This window comes from Mesoplodon bidens (genome assembly GCF_964165515.1).
Source record: "Mesoplodon bidens genome assembly, contig: HAP1_SCAFFOLD_96, whole genome shotgun sequence".
Taxonomy (NCBI): domain Eukaryota; kingdom Metazoa; phylum Chordata; class Mammalia; order Artiodactyla; family Ziphiidae; genus Mesoplodon; species Mesoplodon bidens.
Genome location: NW_027671845.1, coordinates 438,109 through 464,620, shown reverse-complemented (window position 1 = coordinate 464,620; position 26,512 = coordinate 438,109). Strand labels below are relative to the sequence as shown.

Below are 26,512 nucleotides of genomic sequence, written 5' to 3'. Positions count from 1 at the left end.
AAGCTAAATGACAAAGGAGACGTTAAGGGAGAAACACTACTAGAGATGAAAAGGGACATTTCATGATGATCTAAAGTTTTGCTCTACAGGAAGTGTTAGGATTCTAAATTTATATGCACCTAGTAACACAGCCTCAAAATATATAAAGCAAAAATCGTTCATATTAAAAGAAGAAACACACAAATGACAAACATGTTGAGATTTTTAAAAACATTCTCAATGATGGAACAAAAAGACAAAAAAAATCAATATGAGAATTTAAGTTGGAACAACATCATTGGCAAACTTGATTTAATGGATCAATTCTTTCTTAGATAATTTCACAATTAAGATTTGAAGGCAGTCTAGGGTTGTGGTTACACACAGGAGCTTTGGAGTCAGGCAGACCTGGATTCAAGTTCTGCCACAACTACTTTATGCAAGTGAACTTGGATAACTTCCTTCACCTCTGTGAGCCTCAGTTTTCCCAACTGTAAAGTGGGGTGAATACCAGTATAGACCGCATGGGGTCATTGTGAGGATGAACAGAGATGATGCAGGTGGAGTGCTGGCCCCAGAGTGGTTCCCAGGCCGACCTGTCCCTGCCATACCTTGCTCTTTTCCTGCAGCGTCATAGAGATCAGGCTCTGCTCGGTACTGCTCCTTTTCAGCTCCACCCTCAGCTTCCTCATTTCTTCTTCCATGTCATGGATTTGCTGAAAGAGTTCCAACAACAGGGAAGTCAACTTCAGAACTCATTTCATCCGGTTCATTAAGGCAGAAACCTAGTCTGGGATTCGCTTCATTCCTTCCCTTGGGGGACAATTCCACATCTTTGAGGCAAAGTAGACTTTCTTTCAACGGATGCAATGAAAGGGCTGGGTGAGGGAAAATTTGAGTTTCTTTTGAAGATCAGCATGGATCCTGGATTAAACAGTACAAGATACCTATCCACTCATTAGAATCTCTTTCCTTGGGGTATATTTTTGAGTTCAATCTAAATAAGGGCTGTTTGGAAGACACAATGGGCACAGTTTGGAAGAAAAGAACAATGACATTTTTCTTTTTTCTCATTTGAGGCAGAGAAGTGTGCTCCTGACAGAGAGAAGAACACAAGTCTCCTGCCCCCATCCCAGGCACCGTCCTTCCCAACGGATGGAAAACGTATGCCTGGTGATGTGCACGAGGGTTTGGGCCTGTACAGGGGGTGAACATTTACATTGAGTGGTCATCTTTTCATTGTATTGATTTTTATGTTCACCTTCCGTAGAAGGCCAGTGATACATTTGCTTTTTATTTTGTTTTTATGAATTGTTGTAAAATTGAATGTATTTAAGCAAAAATACTTCAAGAAGAGTTGTGTTAATAGCAGTGCTCAGGGCTGTGATAAAACTTGTGACAGTGGATCATGAAAGACTGGGCATCACAAGTCCAGGGGTAGGGACCACGTTGAATTTCTAGCAGCATATGGTGGCCACCTCCCATCCCTTTCCCCAGGGGAAACCTGATGAGGGGCCTTGAGCCAACTGCCCAGAAAATCTGGGGAGAGTGTGTTTTCCATGGTCTTTTCACCCATCTCTTTGAGGCTAGCAAATCAAGGAATTAGGAGACTACATTAACAGACAAACACCCAGAAAGCCCCAGAGCTTCTGCTAGCTAATGGGCCAAGGAACCACTCCAAAACCCTCAAGGCCACAATCTAGGCTTTCAGTGGACACCGAGGGGTCAGGAGGTTCAACGCACGGTTTTGCAGAGTTTTAACTCTTTCTCTTGGGCTTCCCACTTCTCCTTCTGGGCATCTTCCTTCTGTAACTCTTCTTTCAGCACTGAGCACTGTGGAGAAAAAGGACAAGGCCACGGGGGCTTGGCTGGGGGTCCCAAGTACCTGTGTTCACGCCCAGGAGTGTTTCCTGCTGTATAACCCAATCACACCTCTGAATTCTGAGAGGCGAGACCATTTGTGTGATGGGAGCACGGGATCCTGCAGTCATTCCAAGTTCACCCTCTCATGAGTTCTGAGGAATAGAGCGCCTAAATTCCTCTTCAAAAGCCAGCAAACTTCACTGCAGGGGAAATCCAGCTTTGTAGAGTCTGGGTACTTAGGGTGCAGGAATTGGGATGTTTTCACGCTGTGACCGGTGAGGGTGCAGGGGGCCGAGCCAGAGAGCTGGGGTCCATCTTAGGGCTTTTGTGCAGGTTGCAACTCAAAGACACAACTGCCCCGACTGGTGTGGAGGGGTAAAAGGAGCTGTCTTGCCCGAGGGCGGCTTGGCAACAGGCATTAACGGCATAAGGATGGATGTGCCTTATTTTGACCCAGCAATTCCCACTTTAGGAATGTACCTTAAGGACAATGACTGGAGAAATAAGTAAATCTGTAGTTTCAAGGATGCTCTTCACAGAATTGTCAGTAACAGTGGAAGAAAAAAAAAAAAAAAAGAGGAAACAACCCAAGTGTTGTTTAGAACAGCAGACCTCTTATAACACTGGGTACATCCAGGAGAAAGTATGTAGCTTTTAAGACGAATGATAAGAGCGTTGATTTATTAGAATGGGAAAATAATAAGTATTTAAAAATTTAAAAAATGTGCATAGTATAAATTCACTATAAAATGATTGATTGATTGATTTCTAGGCAATATATAGAAACAAGACTGGAAAAACAGACATGAACATATTAACACTGATTTCTCAAGGTAGCATTTCCTCTCCTCTCTTTTTATTTTTTCTTCTCAATGTCATCTACTTATTTTTCTAAAATTAACACACATGATGTATGTCATTAAAAAAAAGGCATCTCAAATGTTCACAAGAGCAGTACCCTTGGTGGTGACGAACCCTTGTGCTATTGGCCAGCACAGTCTAGAGGAGAAGGGACCTCATTCCAAGGTCAACGAGGAAGGGGAAACGGGGACATAAATCATCCAAATGTATTTCAGGAGGTAGAAGAGCCAAGCAGGTGCTGTCTTTGCAGACTCCTTCTACTTAGAACCAGCTCTGCATCCCCTTCCCATCACCAACACACACACACACACACACACACACACACACACACACACACACACACCACATTAAACAGCCATAGCACATGCCTGGGAAGACACTCTGCTTGGGAGAAACGAATGCAGAGGGCTTGGCCAGGCAGCCGACCTCAGGCAGAGGCAGAAGAGCACAACTAAAACCAGCCTCCCACTTCTCGGAAAATGATTTTGTCATCCCCATTTCACAGATGGGGAAATGGAGGCCAAATAAGTTACAATAAAAGAAAGCTCTGGGATTGGACCCTGGTCTGTCTGATCCCAAAGCTCATGCAGTGCCTTTCACCAGCTCCAAACTGGATATGGTACTACGTACCAGGTATTACTTACTGTGCCTTTTCCTTGGAACCTCAAGATCTGTTCTCACCCCACCCCCATGCAGACCTAGCTATCGGGTAGCTTCTGGGAATCTCTGAGTTGCCACCTGAGATGAAAGCTTTGAGGTTTTACCTTGACTCACAGAAACAGGCACATCATGCAAATACTGAGAAATCTTATCCTATAGAGTCAGGATTCTAAAGTTAGCATTGAAGGCAAGATTTGCAAATAGTCAAAGTTACATGGAAAAAGCTCTTTGCTTGCCTACCACGTTCATCTTCCCTAGAGACATTCTACACACTAAAGTCTAAGGAAGAAATGAGAGTCTGCGTGTTTGCATCTGGATCTTCAAACATTCTGCTTTGAAGACAATTATGAGAACCAGTGGTGCTGGGACCATGATGCAGCCGTGTGGTCATCCTTGCTCACAGAGAGATCGTATTCTGCTTAATATTAAACTTTGCAATGGCAGTGTATGCTCATAGGCGTGTTTGTTGCTGGGATTAAACAAACTCATTTATAATAGGGGTTAGAAAATGGTTGCTGGATTTGAAAATCTATTATGCTTCTTCTGAGCAACATACACGCTGTCCTTTGAAAGGCTTCAGAGAAGTTGGCCACCTGCCCAGCATCTACCCTCCCTGTGTCCTTGGGCACTGGCCTCATCTCACCACCATGTGTCATGTGACTCCACTGTGTCTGCTTTTTGCAGCTACAATTTGCTGATGACCCGACACTCACTCTGGAGCTGAGGGCTTCGAGCTGGTGATCCTTTCCTTTGTTCTCACTTTTCAGTTGATTCACCTCCTGTTTTAGTTGTTGAACTTGACCATCCTTTACTAACACGTCTCTTTGCAAAGATGACACCATCTCTGTAAAAGAACCAAACAAACCAAAACAAAAGACTGATGGAGGTCAAAGAGGCAGGAAGGATTATTGGCAACACCGTGGCTGTCAGCCAACGTTCGGACAAGACCTTCCAAGCCTGGGCCACCACCGGTGCCCGCTTAGAACTGGGGAGGCTTTTTCCAAGGGTCCCAGAGCAGGAATGGGAATGAGAGCAAAGTCCACGGAACAGGGTTTGAGGCTTCAGTGAGAATGAGGGGCAGTCAGCACCAGCGAGAGGAGAAACCTTTGGGGGCCCCTTGTGGGCAAAGGCCAGGCAAATCTGGGAGGAGAGGCCACACCATGGGCCTGGGAAACAGAGGCCCAGCACACGGAAGGTCCAGGAATTCTTCTCCAGAGGCCAGGAGACGGGCGTGTGGCAGAGGGCACTGCTGGACGCTATTGATGGGGTGGTGGTTTTCACAGTCCTCTGAGTTTGGACCCCTCTCTACCACTTATTAGCTTGGTGGTCTTGGACAAGCTATTTCACCTCCCACTGTCTGTCACACACAGAGTTATTGTAAGGGTCAAATGATGCGGTATGTCCCAAGAACACAAAGTGGCTAAATTATGTTTGTTCCATGGCGCCTATGATTTTTCTTGGCAGCCAGCTTCCAAAATGGCCCCAATGATTCCTGCCGCATAGAATTCATGCCCTGTGTAGCCCCTCCCACCCTGAATAGGGCTGCCATGGGTAACCAATATGATACTGTGGAAATGACGGACTGTTTCCTCTCAGGCTGGGTCATAAAAGACACTGTGGCCAACTCTTTGCTCCCTCTTGAATCACTCACTCTGGGGGAAGCCAACTGCTGTGTCGTGAGGACACTCAAGCAGCCCTAGAGAGAAGCATGTGTGCTGAGGGACTAAGGCCTCCAGCCAATAGCCACATGAGCAGCCATTCTGAAGGGGGATCCTCCGGCTCCCCCCGAGGCTTTAGATGACATGACTGATGCCCCAGCCGACATCTTGACTGCAACTCATGAGAACTAAGTCACCCCCCGCTCAAATTCCTGAGCTACAGAAACTGGGGGAGATAATAAATATTGGTTGGGGTTTTATCCATTACATTTTGGGGTAACTTGTTATGCAGCAATAGATAACTACTCCATTACTGTAGCATCATTTTTTTAACATCTTTATTGGAGTATAATTGCTTTACAATGGTGTGTTAGTTTCTGCTTTATAACCAAGTGAATCAGTTATGCATATACATATCTCCCCATATCTCTTCCCTCTTGCATTGTACTATCATTTTGAATAAAAGTGGGAAGAAGGGTGCATAAATGCAGTGGTATTGGGTTATCTCCTACGGTTCTTTTCTTGAAAGAACATCAGGCCCAGTTTTAGTGGTAGGTATCAATCAAGAATGTCTATGAAATAAAGCACAAAATGCTCCAGAATTTCATTTTAAAAATGAGCTTTGCCTCCAGGACACAGTTCAGTTACTTGGAAATCCCTCTGGGGCTTGCCACACTTTGAGTGGGTCCAGCCCAGCTCAAGCATTATCCCAACCCAGGTCTGTCCGACTCCCTGATCGGAGAAGGTGGGATCTGAGACAGGCTTGATGCTTGGATGAGGTTTCACTGGCCGACATACGGGAGGAAGGTGAGGACCAGCGAGTTCATCCTTCCATTCCTGGTGCCCAGAACAGCACCTAGCCTGGGGGAGGTGCTCAGAAAATATCTGAGGACATCCCAAGTGAGGGAGGAGCATAAGTAGAGACCTGGGGGCAGCAGGGGGTGGGTGTGGGTGTGATTAAGTTGCAGAGTGAGGCAGAAGAAAAGCACAGATTCATACAGAGATGGGGATTCACGTGCGACTCAATGCTATGCCTGGCTTCTACAGCTGTGGGCATGTTTCCTGCTACGCGCTGGCTGCTTTCAGAGTGATGTGCCCCTCCGAGGCTCACTGCCTCCTCCCTGTCACCTGCTTCTCTCCCTGCCCTCGTCTGTGAGTGGTCCCATCCTCTTCAGGTCTCTAGGCATGTCAGTTCCTGCTTAAAAACCTCCACTGGATTCCCAACACCCTTGGAATAAAAACCCAGACCCCCCAACCCTGCCCAGCCCCACAATCCCCTGTTCACTCCATGCAGCCTCTCTTGCCCTTGGCTTGTCCTTGGCCACCTGAAACAGGTCCACTCTAAAAGAAGGACATAGCGGTGGAGGATACAACATGAACTGGTTAGAATCGGCTAGGTCCAAGGGGGCGTAAGATTCGACTTCCAGGGGAACTGGAGCTTCATTACAGACTCATTGTAATACATGAGCGAAATGACACACCCACCAGCACCAGGACAGTTCGGAGGATGACCATAAAGGTCAAACAGAGGGTGATGGGGCTTACCTGGTGGCGCGGTGGTTGAGAGTCCGCCTGCCGATGCAGGGGACACGGGTTCGTGCCCCGGTCCAGGAAGATCCCACATGCCGCGGAGCGGTGGGGTCCGTGAGCCATGGCCGCTGAGCCTGCGCGTCCGGAGCCTGTGCTCCGCAACGGGAGAGGCCACAACAGTGAGAGGCCCGCATACAGAAAAAAAAAAAAAAAAGTGGGTGTTGGCCCAATTCCTGGAAATCCCCGCCCCTTCCCCAAAATATTAGAGTTGTCACAATCCTCCCACTCATTAGCCTATAAAATTACCCAGCCCATAAAAACTAAGTGCCCCATATTTGGGGGCCTCTAGCCTTCTGAAATGGCCCACACTCTGTCTGTGGAGTGTGTTTCTCTCTAAAGAAATCCACTTCTTACTTTGTCTCTCCCTGAATTCTTTCCGTGATGAGACATAAAGAACCTGAGGTTTATTAAGTCCCGAGACCAGATGCGTGATCTCGATTAAAAGATAGTGGGTTCTGACTGGGTTCGAGTCCCAGCCCACGGGTTCAAGTCCCACCTGAGTTCCATGGTTGCACACCCACTAAGCTGGTCCCCCTTGGCCTCCCCCCTTGAAGCGCTGGCCACCACGACACACAGTTTATTTTCTCCACAGCACCACTGCTCTCTGAAGTGGGCTTGTTTATTCATCCGTTTACTTTTATTGTCTGTCACCCCCTCCCGAATCTGTGAGTACAGGAATCTGACTGTCTTGCTTGGCTCTCCCTCCCCGGAGCCTGGAACGGGGCCTGACACCTAGTAGGAGCTCAAGAAACATGTTGAAGCAATGAAGGAATCCAGGGAATCAAAGCTCAGCTACAGCTGTGCGTTGGCTGCCCCTCTCCCAACCCAAGCCCTTTATCAGGCAACCACCTCTGATAAAATTAGAAAATGGTTTCCTTTGGGCCCAAGTGCACTCGGCTGAAATGGGTGAGACCATGGGTGCCTTAAAGGAGTGACCCCAGTTTGTCCACACTCTAGTTTGCACTCAGGCTGCTTTGTGGAACCACCCAAGCCACAAGGCGACCTGTGTTCTCCCTGGTGGGGCCAGTGCTCAGGAGACCTTGTAGCCAAGAGATACCATTCTCTCAAATATTTACCTGGCCCTGCCCTCGGAACTGGGCGGCAAGAAACCTCCACTGAGGGAGAACTCTAATGCACCGACACGGGTGATCCCTGAGGCTGCACCCAGGTCACGGGCACAGGTGTGCTGGTTGACTGGTGATGTCTGCAGGGGGAGGGCAGAAGCTCTGGGGCCTGAATGCAGAAGGGCCTCACCTGACGTGATGGCGGTCTCCCTCCTTAAGTTCTCGGCCTCGTGCTTCAGGGAGGTGATTTGTAAGTTTCTCTCAGACAGGGTCTGGCACAGCACCTGGTTGTAGCCTTGCTGTAGGGCACTGATCTGTGGAAAGAGGCAACACACAGTCAGAGGGGGCCAGCCAGTGCTGCAGGACACGCCGGTACTTCTCCAACATTGGGCAGAGTCGGGTTGATCTTGGATCGGGGTGTTGGGGAAATCAAGGTTTTCAGTTGTCACTAGTGGAAGGGGCAGGAGGGGGCCTGTTCCTTCAGTGACCACCATGTCATCGGTCCTCGAGACACGGACCTTATCTTTGTGGCCACCCAGGGGCTCCGGTGCTGCTGTCTTCCAATGACCTGTGGGTTTTCAGCCATAAATAGACCAGCTGTTGGTTCCAGATCATCCAGCACTGACTGGATGCACAGCAAAGTTCAACAGCCGGGAGCAGGTTATGAAGTGAATTCCCTCTAATGAGAATAGAGGGTAGTTTATACCTCACAGAACACTCCAGAGTTTACAAAGCCCGTTCACACATGCTACACTGATACTCGTCACAGCGTTGCTGAAGGCTGACGTTCCCATTAATGTGCCCATTTTGTAAGGGAGCCAGGTTGAGACTCAGAGAGGCGAGGCCCCCTGCTCGGGATCACGCGGCTGGTCAGACGTGGAGTCTGATTCAAACCCAGTCTTTAGTTGCCTTGTTCCTCCTTCCCAGGTGGCTTTAGGAATGAGCGTGAGAAGTTGGAGGCTGTAAAGCATGGCATGGACTCGGGAGCCGGACTGTGGCCTTCAAGTCCTGCCTCTGCTAGTTAACGGGCTTTGTGAACACAAGGAGGACACCATATTCTGTTTCCTTTTGTTCAGTCTGCACGCGGGGTGATGGTAGTCCCAACTTGATAGGATTGTTAGAAGTATTTTAATAAGTTAGCATGTGTACAAGTGCTCAGATCATGCCTGGCACACAGCACAGGGGGATGAGCTATGACGGTCCTCTCCTCTGACTACCCACGGGGTGTTTTTTAGTTTTGTTTTGGGGTTTTTGTGTGTATTTTTTGCGGTACGCGGGCCTCTCACAGTTGTGGCCTCTCCCGTTGCGGAGCACAGGCTTCGGACGCGCAGGCTCAGTGGCCATGGCTCACGGGAAGAGCCGCTCCGCGGCATGTGGGATCTTCCTGGACCGGGGCACAAACCCGTGTTCCCTGCATCGGCAGGCGGACTGTCAACCACTGCGCCACCAGGGAAGCCCCTATCCATTCATCTCTTGATGACACTTAGGTTGCTTCCATATCTTGGTAATTGCAAATAATGATGCTCTGAACATTGGGGTGCATGTATCTTTTCAAATACATGTTTTTGAAAACACGTGTTTTTGTTTTTTTCGGATTTATACCCAGGAGTTGAGTTTCGAGGTCATATGGTAGTTCTATTTTTAGTTTTCTGAGAACCCTCCATACTGTTTTCCACAGTGGCTGTGCCAGTTTACATTCCTACCAACACTGTACCGGGGTTCCATTTTCTCTAAAAATTGTAAATTTTCTTCCTAGGGGTAATTGAGATGGTAGTTCAATAATAACATAAGATCAGGTGAAGTCTAAAGAAATTTTAGAAAACCTGGATAAAGTAAGAAAACATCTGTTCGCTGGCATCTGAATGTTAGAGAGACACCAAGACATGTGGGCCAAGTTCTGGAGAGAAGGGAAACACAGACGCAAGCTTGACATTTGGTGCAGCTTTTCTCCTTGGGGCATTTGCGGATTCAAATCTTACAGCCTAGGAGCTGAAAAGCCAAGGAGTTCAAAAGACTCTAACCACAGAAGCTGCTGGCATCCCTTGACTTGTAGGTGCAGCACTCTAGTCCTGCCTCTGTGGTCACTGCCTCCGCCTCTTCTTTGGATATAATCTCCTCCTGTCTCTCACTTATAAGTACACTTACAGATGGCACTTAGGGCGAGGATAGTCTCAACTCAAAATCCTTATATCCGCAAAACTTTACCTTGTAAGGTAACATTCTCAGGTCCCAGGGATTAGAGCCTGAGACCTTTGGGGCCACCAGTCAGCCCACTGTAAGCCCTAAACGTCTTCTCTCCTGAGGAAGGTCTAGGCTGGGCAGAAACCCCGACAGACATCTACCAGAGGCCAGATTGAGAGCCCTTTTAGAAGGTCATTTCTCAGCTCATTTGGAACCTTGCTATTGCCCCCCTTTTTTTTTTTCTTTTCTTTTCGGTACGTGGGTCTCTCACGGTTGCGGCCTCTACTGCTGCGGAGCACAGGCTCTGGACGCACAGGCTCAGCAGCCATGGCTCACGAGCCCAGCCACTCGGTGGCATGTGGGATCCTCCCGGACCAGAGCACGAACCCGTGTGCCCTGCACTGGCAGGCGGACTCTCAACCACTGCGCCACCAAGGAAGCCCTGCCCTTTCTTTTTTCCTCCTGTTTGTCCTCAACAGGGGGAAGCATTAAGAGTAAATGAGGGGCTTCCCTGGTGGAGCAGTGGTTAAGAATCCGCCTGCCAAAGCAGGGGACACAGGCTCGAGCCCTGGTCCAGGAAGATCCCACATGCCGCGGAGCAACTAAGCCCGTGCGCCACAACTACTGAGCCTGCGTTCTTGAGCCTGCGAGCCACAACTACTGAAGCCTCCATGCCTAGAGCCTGTGCTCCGCAACAAGAGAAGGCCATGGAATGAGAAGCCCGCGCAACACAACAAAGAGTAACCCCTGCTCGCCACAACTAGAGAAAGCCCGGGCGCAGCAACGAAGACCCAATGCAGCCATAAATTAAAAATAATAATAATAATAATAATAAAATAAATGCATTAGCAGATTTTGGGTTTCCTCTCATCGTTAGTGTACTGCTTTCATTCCTAAGACCCTAAAAAATTGGAAACCACTCCACTTACCAGGAACACACTTTGCAACACGGATCCAGGGGAAGCTGTTTTCTTCCGTAGACACTTCATGACCCCGGTTTCCACAACAGCAGGCACTGCTGGCTCTGCCAAGTTGCTGGAGAAGGGCACCTTATCTGCAAAGTCACAAATCCAAATGGGCCCCCATTGGCAAGGGCAGAAGGAAGTTGTTTGGTTTAGCTTCTTGGGGGATCAGAAGATTGGTAGTTCTGGGGGGGGGACTGCAGATACCTTGCTGTCCCTTGGTACAACGTCAGGGGAAAGAAAGGTCGCTGGTAGCTTCTCAGAGCTACCAGTTGGGGCTGTGCAGAGCGTCTTAGTAAATGCCATTTTGGTTGCAAATAACAGAAACTCAAACCGGCTGAAGAAAAAAGGGGACATCTACGGGGAAGAAAAGATGGCTCCTGCCTGTCCAGACTCCTCCGCTTTGCTTGCCCTTTGTTTCTCTAACCTTCCGCATTTCCCTTCAGTAAACTCCTTTTCTGTTTAAGTTAGCCACAGGAGATTTCTGTTGGTTGCAACCAGAGAATCTTGAGTGATACAAAAAGTCCTAGTGGAACCCAAGGGCAGGCATTGGAATGGGCCTTTCCAAGGAAAGAAACCAGGAACCAGAAAGTCATCAGGAATCAGGGCAACTTTCTGCATCAGTTGGAATGCCTTCAGCTTTTTTTTTTTCCCTTCATGGAGCTCATAATCCATTCATTTATTCAATAAACAATTATTGAGTATCTCTCCTGTGCCAGGCACCCTGGTCGGTCTTAGAGTTCCATCCAGGTATAAAATATGCCAAGACCCCTGCCCTCAAGTAGCTCACATTCTAGTGAAGATAAGACATGTGAGCACATAGAGTATATTCACAACACAGAATAAGAAGAGCTATGCCATGGACACATATACACCAGCAAACATAAAATAGATAGCTAGTGGGAAGCAGCCGCACAGCACAGGGAGATCAGCTCGGCGCCCCGCGACCACCTAGAGGGGTGGGACAGGGAGGGCGGGAGGGAGGGAGACACAAGAGGGAAGAGACATGGGAACACATGCACATGCATAACTGATTCACCCTGCCACAAAGCAGAAACCGACACACCATTGTAAAGCAACTACACTTCAACAAAAATGCAAAAAAAAAAAAAAAAAAAAAACAAGAGCTATGCCAGAGGGATGAAGCATGACTGTCTTCATAGACCTAGAAAGCACAGATGCAATTACCCTGGTAGAGAGGGCCTGGGCAGAGAATCGCAGGTAGGTGAACCTGTGTGCACAGAGAACATGGTATGTATGAGAAGCTGCAAGTTTTCAACATCCGTGGAGCAAAAGAGTTCTTGCAAAAGTAGTGGGAGACGTGGCTGAAGAAATTGGTTGAGGATGAAGCATAAAAAACCCACTGAAGTGTGATCTTTTTTTCCTGAGGAGGCATGGGGGAGCCCTGGAAGGTTTTTAAGCTGTTTGAGGACATGGTCAATTCTCTGGGTTTCAGAAAAGTCCCTCTGGAGTCTGGGATGTGGTGAAAGTTGGGCTGGACCTTTCACCACTGGGCATGCTCAGTCGCTCAGGAAAGGTTTTTGCTCTGCCTTGGGAAATTTTTCACGCCGCTCTGGCAGTGGAGCTCGCCCCGCCCACGGCTTCTCCTCACTGGATTGGTTGAACTCAGGGAGGCTACCAGGAGGCCCAGTTGACCTCCCAACTCCACACCCCCGCCCCCGCCCGTTAACGCTCTGGGCGCGTGCTGCCTTCAGCTTTAAATAACAGAAACCTGGATGTGGGTAGATGGTAAAAATTTGGAGCCCCTCCCAAATGAACTCTAGCCATGTGGCTTGCTTTGTCTGATGAGATGTTGGCAAACACATGGCAGGTGGAGACTTGAAAAGTGTGCTTTGGGGCTTTCTCTCTCCTGTTGCTCTTGGAAACCTGTACCCACCACACGTGGCCTGGTCTGGCCTGCTGGGTGATGAGGGACCACACCGGGCAGAATCAGACGTCCCAGCTGAGGCCTTTCTAGACCAGGGTTTCTCATTCTCGGTACTATTGACATATTGGATCAAATAAGTCTTGGTTGTGGGCAGCTGTTCTGTGCACTGCAGGATGTTTAGCAGCATCCCTGGCCTCTACCCCGAGATGATAGGATCACCCCCACCCCAGTTTAACAACCAAAGTGTGTCCAGACATTGCCCAATGCCCCCTGGGTGGCAAAATCGCCCCCAGGTGAGAACCACTGTCCTAACCCAGCTTGCCTGGCAATGACCAGGCAGGCATGTACACGAAGCCACCCTAAACGAGCCCCAGCCAAACCAACCAGACCAGTACAAGTGGCCAGCTTGACGCCTGGAATCAGGAGAACTAATAGTTGCCATTTTAAGTCACTAACTTTTGAGTGATTTGCTCCACAGCACAAACAGGTACATCTGACCACAGTGGCTTAAACTGATAGGATTTATTTATTTATACAACAGGATGTACAGAGGTAGGCAGTTCAGGTACAGTGCAGAGCACAGTGATGCCACTAGGCTCCCACCCAGGCTTTTCATGTCTTTCCACTCCACTGTCCTGTGAGGTGGGCTTTGGTCTCTTGCTTGTTACCTGGTGATCCCCAACATGGCTGCTCCAGCTCCAAGTCCGAGCTGCAGGAGAGGAAAAGGAGACAAGGCAAAGGGACAAAGAGAAAAACTTTCTCCTAGCAAAGCCTTGCCTTTAATTCCAGAAGGGAAGCCCTGCCCAGGGCCTTCACCTGCATGTCACTGGCCAGAACTGAACAACACAGCCAGGTCTAGCTGCAAGGGAGGCTGGGAAATGAGGGCATTTCGCGGGCTGCTTATACAGTAGAGGGAGGCAATGACTAAGGGGCTTGTAGTGTCTGCTGCACTGTCTCTCTGGGGGTCGTCTTGGTTTCTTCTTCTTCTTTTTTTTTTTTGCCACACAGTGTGGCTTATGGGATCCTAGCTCCCTGATCAGGGATTGAGTCCGGGCCCTTGGCAGTGAAAGCGCAGGGTGGACGGCCAGGGAATTCCCTGGGTCTTGGTTTCCTGTCTCTACCTGTTGCTTATCTATCCTGGCCATGTCTTTCTAAGACTGGCTTTGTTTCTCCAAACACAGTGGGAGAAATGGCCACCCCAGCTGGGAACTGCATCAAGACTTTCAGCTCCGGGCCATTAATGACCTGTGTGGTAACTCCGTGTCCCACTTCCAAATATCAAGGGCACAGGTGCTGATTGGCCCAGCTTGGGTTAGAAGAGAAACCTGATTGGTCTGGCTTGGGTAGACTATCTACTGATCAGCCAGTCAGGTGCGGCCAAGAGAGCAGCAGGAGGTAGGGTAAACCTGGTTGGGGAATGTGCATTCTCAGAGAAAGGGGTGTGTGGCTGAGGAGACACCTAAAGAACCATCTAGTTCAAGGAGTGAAGAAAGGACATTGCCATTGTGGGTTGCAATGTTGATACGATAAAGATTAACACGTCCTTTGAAAGACCTCAAATACAGTGGAGTCACATAGGCATTACATTTAACTTATGCAAATTCAAATATTTGTATTCAACCAAAGTAGTTTTTTTCCCACACAATTTGGCTTCCAAACATGAGCCAGCTACTTAACTACTGCCTGACCAAGCGATCTTTTCTGGTGCTGGAGATTGCTGTTTTGGATTTGGGGGATATGGTACAGTATAAGTAATATGTTCTTTATGGAAAACTGCTGGGATTTTCAAGATTATTTTTAAGGTCAGGTGATGCTCACCCTTCTCACTGTGTAAGAAGTACCTTTAGTGGAAGACCATGCAAATCATTTTTCCCATTTCCTTCTAGTTTTAATCAGTATAAAGAATGCATTTGGTTTTAAAATATCAAAATACTTTTATTGTGGCTTTTTAAAAATAAAAAATAAATGATATTCATGGCTTCTGGCTCTTCTTCCTGTTTCGTTTGGTGGTCTCTGGCCGTACAAGAAAGGCAGGGAGAGAACAGATGGCTGGAGAGAAGGCAAAAATGAGGGTCTCTTCAAACACCACGGGAAAGGGGTGTGTCCACCTGGGCAGTGTGTGTTCTTTGATGACTGGGTACTTGGTCTGTCCTGATGGCCTGGGACTTGACCTACTGGGCTGTCTTGGTGCGGCAGAATGGGCAGCGTGAGATGGAGTTAGAAACCTGGGTTCCAGACCCAATTCTTGAATTTACTAGCTGTGTGACTTTAGATGGGCCATTTAACCTCTCTGGGCCTCAGCTTCCTCATTTGTAAAATGGGGAATATAATGCTATTTACCTCCCAGGGCTTGAGAGAGGATTAGACGAGAAGTGTTTTGAACACCGCAGAGCGCCATATAAACATGACTCACTGTTATGGAAGCGATAAAACTGGTTGCTGTTCACATTTATTATAATCAATTCAGATATAAATGCACTATACCATGGCCCCAACAGCCCTGAGGTTACCATTCTGTCCTGTGGCCCCAGTACACGCCCTGGGTTTTCTCAACTGCGGGCTTCTCAGAGCTCCTTGGAGGTGTGACATTTGGGTTTGTCACTACTCAAACACATAATTGCATCTACCAGGCCTAGGAGTCTGAATTTCAAACTTATTCTTCATACGCCTGCGTATGTTTACATTCATAATATCTGTGAAAAGAACCCCTCTCCTCACACACTCCAAAATCCAGTATTGTGCAAAATACCAGTCTAGGAAGCAACACACTAGGGTAGCAACCTTTAATGTCCTAAAAAATCATCTTAGTAGTTTGACACAGAAGAGTTACACTGACTCACGGAGGATCATGCGAGGCCCAGCGGGGCGACGTTTCTAGTTCCTTCCACCAGGTTTAGAAAACAGAAGGCTCTGGCTGGATTTGCTGGACATTTCTCTCTTCAGCATCTTCCTTCCTTGGTCCATCTTTGGGGTGCCTTTTCTGGCTCCAACCTACAACAAGCAAGAGCAACAAATGCCCAGACTCTATAATTGTAGGGAGATCCCCAAATATTTTTCAAATGACATTTTTTTTTACTCAAGATAAAATCTTTGTTGTAAAAAATATTTATATACACACATAGACGTGAGCAAAACGAAGGTAAAATGATCCACCATTATCACACTACCCACAGGTAACCTTATTCACATTTTGGTGTACACTCTTCCAGATACACATATAATGTTTTCTTCTTACATTTGCACCTTTTTTTGAACCAGGAGTTTCTGATGATAGGCAATTTCATTGGGATGGACTTTCTCTCGAAAAGCTGTTACTGAACTGAATGCCTTATGTCTCTGATGTCTTAGGAGGGTAAAATGCAGCATACTCTAGGGGGTCTGTCTAACCCTTTTCTGAGCACTACTCCTGGATCCAGGCAGCCATGTGTGTGACTCTGTCCCTGGTCATAGCTGATCGGGCACTTGGCACGGGCTGGGCTTTTAAGATGGTCACTCCCAGGATTTGGGCTTATGGGCTCTAAGATGCTACTTGCTTCCTGGGCTGGTCCTTTGAACTGGGGGACCATGAGGTCATTCCTTCCTGTCACATGACTGGAGAGAGCAGAGATCAGGGGAGCCACACAGAGACACAGAGAGGAGATACGGCCTGTGTGTGCGTGTGCACATGCTTGTGTGTGTGTAAAAGAGATGATGCCTGAGATCTGATGGCTTACCAGTTCTATTTCGAGGCCAGGCTCTCTTTCAGCTCCCAGTTTTTATGAGGCACTCACCCCTATATCCTTAAAAAAGCCCCCTCCCCCTCTTTTTAATTTTTTTCGGTACACAGGCCTCTCAGTGTTGTGGCCTCTCCCGTTGCGGAGCACAGGCTCCGGACGTGCAGGCTCAGCGGCCATGGCTCACAGGCCCAGCCGCTCCGCGGCATGTGGGATCTTCCCAGACCGGGGCATGAACCCGTGTCCCCTGCATCGGCAGGCGGACTCTCAACCACTGCGACACCAGGGAAGCCCAAGGCCCACTCTTGGGGAAGGAGTCGCCCAAGTTACACTTGGCAAGGAACCTGGAGGAAACCTTTCTGTACTGAGGAGATCCTAGACACCAAACTTGTAAGCTCAGGCTGGAGGGCAGGGAGAATGGGAAGCTGGCTCTTTGCTCTTAGCCGAAGCACCATCTGCCCTGCTTCTGTTAAAGTCAGAGGCAGCGTGAAGTTCCAGGGTGTCTCACATCTCAGAGAAGCACAATGTTCCCACAACATCCGGGGCCCATCCCAATATCTCCTCTGCCATTTCACATCCGCAGGTGGTCCTCAGACAAAACCTAGATGTAGGGCAGTTTCTGCCTCCTCCCAGCTCAGTCATATATGTGAGTGAATAAGTAACAAACTTCCAGTCGTTTCCACTTTGCAGGGTGGCAAACGTCTCAGATCAAGTGGGGCCCTCAGGATGCTCTCTATCCTCTTAACATCCTGCTCTGGGGAGTAACCACCTTCTGGTCTTAGCACAAGGATGCTGGTTGAGAAGCTTCTATTTTCCAAATATATCCCTCACCTAGAATATCTTCGTTTCTTCCCATGATAATTTGGTTGCCTCAGCATGACTGTGGCCTTTTATCAAACTTGAATGTCTCCTCTCTCATATTCAACCAAAATGTGTTTGGCTTTCTAGCTTCCTGAGAGCTCGCCTCTACTGTCTGCAAAGTGGGAACGTGGACTGGCTTAATTCCAGTTCCAGGGCTGATTTGTCAATGGCAATGTTTCAACATGTTCAAGATTTCATAGTCTTAATCCTCAACTTTGAAGAGAATTCTAGAGGATGCTTCCTTGAAATTTAAGAGAAATGCCCCTGGAAATGTATCAGGTTTATTACCTGGAGGTTTATAACCTAAAGGAGGAAAAGCTAGCACTCCCCTGGGTGTCAGATCTGCACTGATTCCCAGCTCTCCTACTGAGCTGTGTGGCTCTGGACAAAGAAAGTCTCTGAGCCTCAGACAACTCATCTGTAAATTGGGTATAATAACAACACCCACCCCATAGGGTTGTTGTGAAGCTTAAAAGAGATACTGCACGTCAAGTGTTTGGCTCTGTGCCCGGCACATGCCAAAGGCTCAATACATAATAGATGTGGGATAACTGTCCACTGGGCTTCCTGCTGACGTCCTAGGGTTTTCTCTCTTCTCTCTTCTGGCTCACCTGGAAATGTGAGTTCTGCATCTTTGAGTTCTTCATCAGCTCTCCAAACATTCGTCTCTTTAACACAGAAAGAATATTGACAAAATTTAGCTTATGTTCTTCTTTGCCTTTTGCATCAGAGAAAAATGGATTTTTCTCAACGTTCAGATGCTACCCATTTGGATGGAATGTTGAGCCTTCCTAGGTGAGGAGGTGAGGATAGAGGTCTGCAGAAGGGGGTGTGGCTTTGGGGTAACGCTACACTGTCCTGCTGCACCTTTTAGGGAATCTCTGTTCCAGATTCCAGCAGAGAAGGAGGTGGTCAACCAAGAAGGCTATGAAGGATACTGCATTCTTCTTGGAGGACAGATCTGCTTTAGCTGGAAGCAGAGCCTCCTAGATCAGTGGAAGAGGCTGTAGATGTCCAGTGGCTTTCCACCCAGTGGAAATGTTGAAAGCCCCAGTGGCTAACCTCCCTGGCAGGGACTACAGGGGCCTGTTGGCAAGCCAGCATCACTGAAAACCTGGAGCTTGCCGCTCCCCTGGGGTTTGATGACTATTGCTGACCCTGATCTGCTCAAGACCCTGCACCTCAGGGGCAGCTCATCAAAGAAAGAGCATCCCCTAGGCACTGGAGACACAAAAGTGAGAGGGAACTGGGGTCTCCCTTGCAGACCGACACTCCGCAGGTGAATGTGCAGTGGTGTCAGGAAGGAGACGTTCTCCTAGAGCCCTGAGCATCCACTGGGGTCGCCAACCTGATTCCTACAGCGGCCAGGAAAGTAAAAGAAGTGGGTGAAGTGAGCTGGGGTGGTGGTGGACAGCAGCAAACACACGAGCCCAGCGCCTTTCTAAGGGGCCTGGAAGATGGAGGCTTGTGATGGTGGCTTGTGGGTCTGTGGGCCTAGGGTCGCCAGATCTTCCAAGTTTCCCAGAGAAGCTGGAAATCCAGAATATTCCAGGAAACTGCCCTATTTTGAAATGTAACTTTAAAAAAACTCCCATGAGCCAAATGGAATATATCTGTGGGCTGCCATCTTGCGACACCCGCTTCAGAACCTCCCTGCTTGGTGTCTAGTTGGTGCTCAGTAAATGTTGGAGGGGTTGCCAGATAAAATACAGGATGCCCAGTTAAATCTGAATTCCAGAATGAAGCCAACAAATTTGTGAGTGTGAATATGCCCCGTGTAATATTTAGGACATTTATACCGAATAGCTTTTGTTGTTTATCTGATATTAAAATTTAACTGGGCATCGTGTTTTTGGTTTGTTTGTTTTCCCCTCAATCTGGCAACCCTACCGGGTAGTCACAAAACTCAGGGAGGAAATAAGGCTGTCTTTTGGGACAGGGCATAGGTGCTTACGAGACTCTTCCCTTCTCCCAGAAGGATGCTGACTCTACCCTCAGAGGACTGTCCGTGAAGGCTGATGGGCCTGTATTGAACTGACAATTGCCCTCCACGCATTTTCCGTGGAGAAGCCTCGAGCCTGCGGCCACTCGGTATTTATCACAAACTCTGTTGAGACAATCACTATCCAAATGCCCAGATATTATAGAGCAGGGGTTAGTTTTAAACCAACAGCCTTCTTCTCTCCCACCCCATCCCCCCCCTCCCTTTTTGTTTGCAGAACCGTTTATCCAAGCAAAATCCCATGAGGAACTTGGAGTATAAGATAATGGAGAGCTTCTCTGGCGGGAGAAAGGTGTGTGTGCTTTGAGAGTCACACCCTTCCATGGCACCCAAAGGCTCCAGGGAACCCCAGTTTGAACATTGCTGCAAAATTCCTTCCTGGATTAAGTTCCATCAGTGGGCAGCTGGGCACTGAGGGCAGAGCCTGGCCCCTGTGCACCTGCTTTTCCTGAACTTTACTGAACTCACTGGGATGTGATGAAGGGGGTGCGGGAGGGTCTTTTTCTTTAGCCTTCTTCTATCCGTATGCTGCATAGGCCTGGCCACATGGTTCTACTTCATCATTGTGGGCGGAAGAGCACCACCCCAAGCCCCTCCCATCCCACGCTCCTCCTACACAACATCTACCAATTGTGGGGCTTCCCTGGTGGCGCAGAGGTTGAGAGTCCGCCTGCCGACGCAGGGTTCGTGTCCCGGTCCAGGAGGATGCCACATGCCACAGAGCGGCTGGGCCCGTGAGCCATGGCCGCTGAGCCTGCGCGTCCGGAGCCTGTGCTCCGCAACGGGAGAGGCCACAACAGTGAGAGCCCTGCGTACCGCAAAAACAAACAAACAAACAAACAAAACACACAAGTGGCACGGAGGAAGCCAGAATCTTGAGAATACCTGGGCCCAAGGAAATCTTGGAAGATAGTGAGTTAAAGAGAATAGTGAGGATAATGACGATGGTAGGAGAGGGTGAATGCTTTGTGGTCCTATGTGCTAAGGCTTTTGTATACAAGCTCCCATTGGGAAGGCTACGAGCTAGGTGCCATTTTTATTCTCATCTTAAAGAAGAGGGATCTGAGCTAATTAAGCAGAGGGAAGGTTAGGGGGTTTTCCTGGCTGAGACCACAAGGCAAAGCGGTGGTCACGCCCCCTAGCCAGGACTTGATTGGTTGGAGATCTGATTGGCAGGAGAGCTGAGCGGCTTCTCCTGCCAGAAGCAGCTGGTGCCCTTCAGCCTTTCTTACACTTCAAGCCCTAAGAAAGGGCTTGCGTGCTTCCCAAGTGGCAACTTCTGTGCATTTAAAAATTTCCTCTTGAAAATCCCAGCCTTAGCCCTTTCACAAAAGGTATCTGGGTCCTTTCTTGGCCGTGGCCCTAGTCGTATTCACCAAAGAGAAGAGCGCGTCCCATAAGAGGTGGCGGCTTTGGGAGGACCGGGGAAGGCGTCAGCTGGCAGGAAGCTCCCTGAAAAAAATAGAGGAATCCCCACCCATGCATGAGCTGCCTATTCTTCCCCCTTAGAAACAGGGCTTGTGATATGCCAGGCACTGTAGGCATTTTGCCATTTAACCCTCCCACTGCCCCATGGAGTAGGCCCCTTGCTAAGAGTTTTGGTTGCTTTTGTTGAGGAACCTGCGATACAGAGGTCAAGCCACTTACTCAGGGTCATTCGGGGCAGCGGTGGGGATTGACCCCTATTTGTTTGACTCCAAATCTGGCCTCTGAACTCTGAGAGACACTGCCGGCTTCTCGAGGGATGTGGGATGTGGATTCGAGTGAGCACGGCCTGGGCCGCGTTTCCCGTCCCTCTGCCACATGGACAGAGCCACAGGCCCAGTTCGCTGTGAAGGCCCAGCATCTTATACCAAGTCTCATTTTCACAGCCAAAGATATTAGTGTGGAAATAGGACTTTTGATTCTTGAAAGATCTGCTTGGTGAAGAGATGATCAAACATTAAAACTACAAACTCCATTTTTTTGGGGGGGGGCAATTCTGAAGCTTAAGATGTGTAATTTCATCTCAGTGCTTCAACCTTGCCACCTCTGTGAACGGGTGAAGAGTTTCAAAGTTTTATACAGGAGGCTAAAGAACTAAGGCTCCTTGTGAAAATACTAAGTGTAAAACTTAGAAAAGAGGAATTCTGCTTTCTGTTCATTTCTGCTTAAAGACAACGAAGATATACTCCCTTGAAGGAATGGATGCCAAGACAGATGTATACAAGTGCCCTTTAGGATCCAGCAAAACTTTAAAATGTATTATTGTTTTCTTCCTGACAAACAGGCTGGCACGTCCCTTGCATTGTGTATGAATGAGGCAGCCCATGAATAATGCATGTGAAGCCTGATTATGTAAATCCTCAGGTTTTCAGTACATGACAATGGCTTTTTTTGGGCCCTTCTCTCTCCCATTCTGTGGTCTGGTGTCTCTGCTTTGGGGCCTAGTCTGCCAAGCCCTGTGGGCGGGGGGGGCATTTCGGGGAGGGGTGAGCTCTCCAGAGGGCACATCAAAGGGAAAGTCACAACTCTGTCACTGGCCCACCTCTCCCTGGCATTGCTTGGTGTGAAAGGAAACTGTCCTCTGCCTGAGGCAGCCCCATGACACATGCAGACTAAGGCCTGTGATGTTTAATTCACAGCAGTGAGCACTGGAAACACCGCATCCAGGCTCCCTCAGAGCAGGACAGCCACTTTTCATTTCTGGGGCTCTAAGTCAGAGAGCCTGCTGTCTGGAAACCTGTTGCCTGGAAGGTTCGCAGGATGGAGGGCAGGCTTCTGCAAGGAACTATCTGACCATCACCTCCTGGTTAAGGAGAAGGGCACCCTTCTATCACCTTGGCCTCCTTAGAGCTCATGCAGGCAACAAACACACACATGCAAATACACACACATGCAAACACACAGCACATACTCACATGTACACAGATACACGCAAGCATGCGTGTACAAATACACAGCCCCAAGTCAGAAAGACTGGAGTACTATTCTGGCTACTCAGAAGAGCAAACCCAAATCTTTATTCTCAGAAAGCTTATTCCTCGGTGTATCCCTGGCACCTGGCAGAACAATGAAAATCAGAAGCGCCGCCTTTAAAAACACTCGGGCTGTTCACTCAACTGATTGTGGTCATCATTTCAGGAGGCAGGGAAGTCAGATCATGATGCTGGACACCCTTAAGCTCAGTACAGTGCTGTGTGTCAATTATGTCTCAATAAAACTGGTAGAAAAAATAGTTATCTGGATAGAAAAAACAAGATAAAATACACAAATTATCAAAAGTTAAAAAATACAGACGAGCTTGACTATGAGTCTCAGAAAGCACTGTTCACAACAGCCAGGAAATGGAAGCAGCCTAAATGTCGATGGAGGAGTGGATAAAGAAGATGTGGTACAAATATACAGTGGAATACTACTCAGCCATAAAAAAGAGTGAAGTAATGCCATTTGCAGCAACATGGATGGACCTAGAGACTATCATAATATGTGAAGTAGGTCAGACAAAGACAAATATCATATGATATCACTTATATGTGGAATCTAAAAAAAATGATACAAATGAGCTTATTTACAAAACAGAAAGAGACTCACAGACTTTGAAAACAAACTTATGGTTACCAAAGTGGAAATGTGGTGGGGAAGGATAAATTAGGATTTTGGGTTTAACATATACACACTATTATATATAAAACATGTAATCAAGAAGGACCTACTGTATAACACAGGGAACTCTACTCAATATTCTGAAATAACTTATATGGGAAAAGAATCTGAAAAAGAATAGATATATGTACATGTATAACTGAATCACTTTGCTGTACATGTGAAACTAACACAACTCTGTAAATCAACTATACTCCAATATAAAATAAAAATTAAATTAAAAAAAAGAAAGTTAAAAAAAATAGAGGCAAGCTAGACTATGAGTCTCAGAGAGGTTAAGCTAACACATATATATGGAATCTAAAAAAAAAAAAAAAAAAAAGAATGTTCTGATGAACCTAGGGGCAGCCAGGAATAAAGACACAGATGTAGAGAATGGACTTGAGGACATGGGGAGGGGGAAGGGTAAGCTGGGACGAAGTGAGAGAGTGGCATGGACATATATACACTACCGAATGTAAAACAGATAGCTAGTGGGAAGCAGCCGCATGGAACAGGGAGATCAGCTCAGTGCTTTGCGACCACCTAGAGGGGTGGGATAAGGAGGGTGGGAGGGAGACGCAAGAGGGAGGGATCTGAGGATATACGTATGCATATAGCTGATTCACATTGTTACACAGCAGAAATGAACACAACACTGTAAAGCAATTATACTCCAATAAAGATGTTAAAAAAAAAAAGCTGCCTGAAGTCACACAGTAAATGGCAGAACAAGAGTCTAAACCTAAGTCTGCCTAAAGCTAAAGCTATTCTGCCACCTTCCTTTGCAATGAGTGAATGCATTCTTTGCTGCCTGGATCCCACTGGGGCCTCAGTTGGCTGTTTCTAAAGGGAGCTGAGGGGCAGCCTCAGAGGCTCTGCTCCGAGCAGGGACCTCTCACCTTCTGCTGCCTGATCGCCCTGGTACCCTCTTCTCCTGGTGCAGCCACTCTTCCATGTGCGCCAGGGCCTCCTTCAGCAGCGCCTTTTCTTCGGCCTCTCTGGAGATGTCCTTCAGCTTTGCCACCTGTGACTGGTACATCTGAACCGACACTTTGCTCTGCCTGAGCACACAGGAGAGACAAAGTCTCTTTTCTCCTCAGCTTTCTCACTCACCACCAATGCTCCTGACCTGGGAGATCCTCAGAACACTTCCATATATGCCTGGCTTCGCGGTTTCCTTACAAGTGGGGGGAAGGCTGAAGATGTGGGGACTAGAGGGCAGAATAAATAGCCCATTGGCTGTGGACGTGCAGCATGAAGGGGGCAACGGTTATGCTACCAGCCCCTCCCAATTTCCCAGAGAGGGTGGGGGAACGGATACCACTGAAAATAGGATGGAATTACGAAAAGCACACACATGGTGAAACATCAGACACATTTATAAAAGGTGCACCTTATTCCTTAACAGTAGGGTACTTTAACTGCTGCTTTCTTGCCCAGAGACTTGGGTCCATCAGGCCCTGAGTCACCATCCCGCCTGCCCCCCTCCACACCCAGGCCTCTGTCCTCTTGTCCTGGTCCCTACGGGTCTGCAGCTGCACCGAGGTTTAGCCTGGAGAATGGAGGCCTGGGCCTTTTGCCGGAGACATGGGCCACACATGAGCTGTTCAATGTCCTTCTCGTATCGTCTCAAAAGCTCTTCTTTTCTCTGCAGCTGGTTCTTGAGTAGGGTGATCTTATCAAACACCAGGTACAGGTCTGTTAGTCGAAGCTGGTAGACTCTCTCCCTCTCTTTTCGGGAGAGGTGTTTCATGGACACGTGACCTGACATACCTTTGATGTTCATCAAAGTCCCGAGGGTTTTGCTCATGTCCATGTACTACGAGAAAGCATTTCTCAGGTAAGAGGCCTGGCCCAAGACCGCTGGAGGCCACTTTGAGGAGGCAAACGTCTAATTCTGTTTCATTCATTTTCTGCAGTTGCAGAGAAGAAACACATGCTTTGCAAATGAGTGCATTTGGGGCTTTTAGTACGACTTTCATTTTCCCCCGCATCCATTTACACTATGCCTTTTTGAGAATTGGGGGGAAGTGGGGAGGGGGAATGACAACAGACATAAACATTCATTCTTACTACCCAGTCTTCCAAGGAATTGGGCTCTGCAATTTCTAGCCCATGCTGGGATAGGAGATGGGTCTCGTGGAGCTACTGTAACAACTAAACATGTATGTGGAGTTGATGTTTAAACTATCTGCAGGGCACGCACGTTTGGACAGGAGGGGACTGATGCTGGGTATACCTACCAGCTTTTCACTAAGATCTAAAGCGTCAGCCACATCCATTTTCCTTAACTTCTCAGAGACCATGATGGACCCTGGGCTGGAAAGGCCATTTTCAGGCTGAAATAAAAAAAAGAAGAAAAACTCTCTTGGCATTCCGTTATGATTTTCTACATCCAGAAGAATAACCCAAAGAATAATGGAAGAACTGGAAAGATACTAAAGAATAATTTGAGAGAGTTAATTTTTTTAACATCTTTATTGGAGTATAATTGCTTTACAATGGTGTGTTAGTGTCTGCTGTATCAAAAAGTGAATCAGCTATACGTATCCATATATCCCCATATCCCCTGCCTCTTGCATCTCCCTCCCACCCTCCCTATCCCACCCCTCTAGGTAGACACACAGCACCAACCTGCTCTCCCTGTGCGATGCAGCTGCTTCCCACTAGCTATTTATTTTACCTTTGGTAGCGTGTGTGTGTATATATGTCCATGCCAAGAGAGTTGGTTTTAAATCCAGTCTGACTCTGTGAACTGCTTTCTTTATGACTGTGTTCCTACCCCTTCAGAGCACGACTGCCTTTGAAATGATGCATCACTTGTGCCATTCTTTGGCCACCGTCTCGTCTGTCTTCCCTTTAGGCCAGTGGTTCTCAACTGGGGGTGACTCTGTCCACCCTACCCACTCCAGGACATTTAGCAATGCCTGGACACATTTGTGGGTGTCATAATTGCTGTTGGCGTCTAGTGGGTAGAGGACAAGGATGCTGCTAAACACCCCACGATGCATAGGGCAGTCTCCCAAACAAAGAGTTACCTGGCTCAAAAAATCAGTACCGCTGATGTTGAGAAGACAAGCTCCAGAAAAATGGGGACCATGTGGCTTTTGCTCACTATCTCCCTCCTTGTGCCCAGCATGGCACCTGGCACCGAGTGGTGCATAGTGGGCATGTTTGTTGAATGAACGAATGAAGGTTAAGTGGAAAATAGCCTCCCTCCTTTTTATTAAAGGAATCTCATTTCTGTGCAGCAGAAACCATACCCTCACAAAATTTGGCCCAACCTTCTCCTAGCTCTGGAACCTGGTGGGTGGGCATCCCTTCAGACCCTTTCCAGAGACAATGCAGATAGTGTTTGCAGCTGCATCTCCCTAAGACCCCAACCAGCCAGCTGGCTGCTGGAAGCCCAAATGACTGCATGGAAAGGCCACCAGACTGAATAGGTTACCCGATCTGAATGACTACAAATAACCATAATAAGCCTCCTTAAAAAATAAATTGGCTTTTAATGCTTGCCATGAGCACCTCTTAGCCCTAGCATTTGTTGGCACTACCCTGAAAACCTCTGAGATTAAAAACAAAACAACTAAAAAACTATAATGG

The 26,512-nt window shown here is 47.9% G+C and overlaps 1 protein-coding gene and 1 pseudogene across 2 annotated transcripts in view; both read right to left on the bottom strand.

Annotated features, from left to right (window-relative positions):
* LOC308610912 (centrosomal protein of 78 kDa-like) overlaps positions 1 to 26,512 on the bottom strand; it is a 460,151-nt pseudogene that overhangs the window by 87,645 nt on the left and 345,994 nt on the right. The gene's annotated exons all lie outside the window — the stretch shown is intronic.
* The window catches only part of LOC308610923 (forkhead-associated domain-containing protein 1-like), a gene marked incomplete at its 3' end in the record, with an annotated part of 110,605 nt that continues 99,673 nt past the window's right edge, over positions 15,581 to 26,512 (bottom strand). The window contains 5 exon segments of the mRNA XM_081259906.1: positions 15,581 to 15,697; positions 23,809 to 23,834; positions 23,837 to 23,970; positions 24,508 to 24,728; positions 25,153 to 25,248. Of these exon segments, the coding sequence (XP_081116032.1) occupies positions 15,581 to 15,697; positions 23,809 to 23,834; positions 23,837 to 23,970; positions 24,508 to 24,728; positions 25,153 to 25,248 (594 nt within the window).